Source organism: Penaeus monodon, chromosome 2 (assembly GCF_015228065.2).
Source record: "Penaeus monodon isolate SGIC_2016 chromosome 2, NSTDA_Pmon_1, whole genome shotgun sequence".
NCBI lineage: Eukaryota > Metazoa > Arthropoda > Malacostraca > Decapoda > Penaeidae > Penaeus > Penaeus monodon.
The window spans coordinates 25,240,116-25,244,361 of NC_051387.1; the positions used below are offsets into that span (position 1 = coordinate 25,240,116).

Below are 4,246 nucleotides of genomic sequence, written 5' to 3' on the forward strand. Positions count from 1 at the left end.
ATTATATAATGGAATAATTATAGATTTGATTGTCAAGTTTGAAGAATGATATAATTGAAGACATATAGATTTGAATTCTAAGTGTACTGATATACTGAGTTAGCATAGAGAGTAAGGAATTAATTATTTACTTTTACGAGATCTCAGCTCTACGGAAGTGTGACTTAACAGTGATGATGATTGTTAATTTCCGGTAGAGCGTAAGAATAAGTTTATGTTTTGTATGTAATCATTAAGTATTTCCTAGAATAAGTTTGCTTGAGTTAATTGTGGCTTAGCAATATTAATTCAGTATTATGATAGCTTGATTAAGCACAAGACATTTTATGTCCATTTTCAGAATGAACTCATTTACTTTTTGATGGAGATAATCTTGAATTTAAGTTAGTAATTGTGTAAAGACGTTAACTTAGTATTTTAAATTGCTTGGTATAAGTAATTCATCTTGCCTAAATATAATTCTCACTAATTTCTGTATTTCAATTTGCTTACAAATATTTTTATGATTTCAATCATTGTATGTGAAGAAAGGAATTCTTTTTATTAACTGCTTACATCTATTTTAAGCATTGACATTGGTTACTTAATAACAGCTTGCTTAAATTTATATTATGTAGTTTTGTATGTTAACAATTAGAGTAAAGTGACAAGTTATTTGTTAAAGTTAAAAGATGGATAATTAATATGGTATAATTATTGTATTGGATTATAATGAACTCAGATGTTATATTATTGACATATAAATTTATGTGATTGACTTTACATGTTTACTATATATAATACTTTACAGTTAATAAATTAGTTGTAGATTCTCTAATAAGTTGTGAACTTTCCTTTACATTTGTCTAAACAAATTAATACAAGTTGAAAGAGTAAGATCTGTGAGAGAAATATGACTAGTATGAACTATTAAGATTATATCAGATATTGAGGAGATAATATAATATGTTGATGCAAAGAGGCAACAACAGTTGTTCAGAACAGTGAGAATATCTCACCGGGGGCAATTGTCTGCCATGGATGTGAGTTTGGCATAGAGCGCCTCTTTCACATCTAGTTTGCAAACATCAGTAGGAGCATACACAGTAATATGAGACATGAGGCCAAAAGCATGCTTCAGTCTCAGTGCCATAATATGCTCATAAACCAGTGTTACCTCAACTACCAAGGGTTGAAGTTGGCTGGAGATGGCTATGGCTACTCCCTGGAGGTGATGACCATTGATGCAGCCCAACCAGTAGTAAGTGTACCCACTTATACCGACTGTGCTGCTGCCAGGTCTTCTCACCTCTGAGAGGGCAGCCAACCTCAACTCCCAACCGCCTCAATTCCCAGAGGTAACTGCTTGTCCTACCACAAGGACCGGATGTTCCAAGCGCCTACCCGGATAGCTCACCTGAGGTTAAGCCTCAGGCAATCGCTCCGGGTGTACACACACTCTACACTCCACTCTGTACCGTCCCAAATAAAGGGTTTTGGCAGACTGTGGGGCCCACCGTCTGCCTATGGGGTTCCCTAAGGCTTTGCCCCCACAAGCCTCAGGTGGGTTAGCACCTTCCAGGGCACTGGTGGGACAATTAACTCTCATTCCCATCTTGCACCCCAATATCTGCCCTCCCAACTGGACCCACAGCCCACCTCGCTTGCTGGGTGGGAGGGACAGCACCTGGGACCTGGGCCTGGGACAGCAAGGTGCCCAGTATCCATGGGTGGCCACAAGGAGGCACTTCAGAAGTCTCGATGATGGAGAGGCTGTGAGCTGGCAGGGGAGGCTTATGCAGAGCTGCTGCCTTTTGCCCATTAGGCTAGCCAGTGGTAGCAGCTGCAAGCAAGAATGCATGCAAGCACTTAACACTATCTAGGCTACCACACCATCGCTTCACATCACCTTGAGCATGAAGCACCCGGCCACTAATATATATATATATATATATATATATATATATATATATATATATATATATTATATATATATATATATATATATATATATATATACTATATATATATATAATATATATACATATATATACATATATACATATATTATATATATATATATATATATATATATATATATATATATATATACATATATATATATATATATACATATCATATATATTATATATCTATATATATATATATATAATATATATATATTATATACTACAATATATATATTATATATATTATATATATATATATATACATATATATATATATATATATATATGTATATATATAATATATTAATATATATATATATATATATATGTATATTATATAATATATATACATCATATTATATATATATATAATTATGTATGGTATGTATTAGTATTAATCATACTATTACTATATATATATTATATATATATATTATTTTATATATATATTATTATTATATATATATGTATTATATATTATATAGATTCTTGTATATATGTATTATTCTATGTATATATATGATATTATTATTATATATATGTATTATATATATATATATATATATATTATATAATATATATAATCATCATCAAGGGGCTAACGCCGACGGGGGTGTATGGCCGCATCCACCCTTCGCTTCCAGCCACAGGGATCCCTCAAGGCGAGTCTCCAGGCAGGCACATTGCCCATCTCTAATTCCTCGCGACAGGTCTCGTTGAGCTGCCCAAGCCATGATCTCCTAGGTCGTCCCACAGGTCTCCTCCACCCAGGGTTGTCTCGCAGAGAGACAACCTGGTGGGCAGGGTCGTCCATAGGGAAGCGAGCTAAGTGGCCATATAGCCTCAGTTGGCGATCCTGGATTATGCAAGTAACAGGCCCCATGCCAGTCTCATGGTGTAACCGCCAGTTGGACATGCGGTCCTGCCAACTGTACCTCATGATCCGGCGAAGGGACTTGTTACAAAAGACTCCAAGACACTGGATAGCGTACAGGTTTCGCTTCCATAGAGCAAAACTGGCAGTATCAAGGCCTTGAAGACATGCAACTTGGTCCTTCTGCATAGGTACCGACATCTCCAAACGCTCTTGTTGATTGAGTTCATGGCTCCTGTTGCCTGACCAATCCATCTACTGACTTCCTGGTCTGACAACCCAGAGATATGGACTACGCTACCAAGGTATGTAAAACTTTCAGTGACTTCAACGTCCTCGCCGCAAGCATGAATCGACTGAACGGGTTCCCCTAACAGGCCTCCAAAGTCCTGAATCTTGGTCTTGGTCCAGGAGACCTCTAGGCCTAGGGGCTTCGCCTCATTGCTAAATGCATCAAGAGCCGCCACAAGTGACTCCAAGGACTCAGATAGGATAGCAACATCATCAAAAAAGTCAAGGTCTGAGACCTTAATATTGCCTAGTGTTGCTCCACACTGACTTTGGCTAGTAGCTCTACCCATTATCCAGTCCATACAGGTGTTGAAAAGTGTTGGTGCAAGGACGCAGCCTTGCCTCACCCCTGAATTAACAGGGAAGAAGTTCGACATACCCCCACCACACTTTACAGCACTTTCAGTACCAGTATAGAGGCTTGCTATCAGGCCAATAATCTGTGTCGGAATTCCCCTGAGTCTCAGGATCTCCCATAGCATTTCACGATGCATCGAGTCAAACGCCTTCTTGAGGTCGATGTAGGCTGCAAGCAACCCACGACCAAACTCACGACAGTGTTCCACAATTACTCGAAGCACTAGTATACGGTCTATCGTGGACTTGCCAGGAGTAAATCCAGACTGCTCCGGTCTCTGATGCCTCAGTAGGTGGTTGCGGATCTGTTTCAGAAGAATGTGGGCAAGAACCTTGCCTGGTATGCTGAGCAGTGTAATACCACAGTAGTTGCTACAGTCCCAACGATCCCCTTTCCCCTTCCGGAGAGGGATGACCACGCCCCTCAGCAGGTCAGGTGGAATGGTACCAGACTGCCAGATGGCAGTCAGGACTGTAAGCAGGCCCCGAGCCATAGGTTCGCCACCAGCCTTTAGCAGTTCAGTAGGGATATTACATATGCCTGCAGCTTTCCCATTCTTCAGCTTGGAAATCGCCAGCCTAACCTCTGTTAGGGTAGGAGGTTCCTCGCTGATGGGTGGGTCCGACACAGGCACTGAGACATCGCTTGCATCCAAGCTACTTTGGAGGTCTACGTCAATGTTCAAAATACTCAGCCAAGCTGACGACCAACTGATCTGAGAGATCGCATCCGTGTGATCGTCATGTGAGGAGGGTGGGTTCAGTTTTACTCAGG

At 39.5% G+C, this 4,246-nt stretch overlaps 1 protein-coding gene across 1 annotated transcript in view; it reads right to left on the reverse strand.

Moving 5' to 3' along the window:
- The window catches only part of LOC119578452, a gene marked incomplete at its 3' end in the record, with an annotated part of 11,102 nt that overhangs the window by 5,955 nt on the left and 901 nt on the right, over positions 1-4,246 (reverse strand). The window contains 2 exon segments of the mRNA XM_037926036.1: positions 1,458-1,679; positions 4,163-4,187. Coding sequence (XP_037781964.1) covers positions 1,458-1,679; positions 4,163-4,187 — 247 coding nt within the window.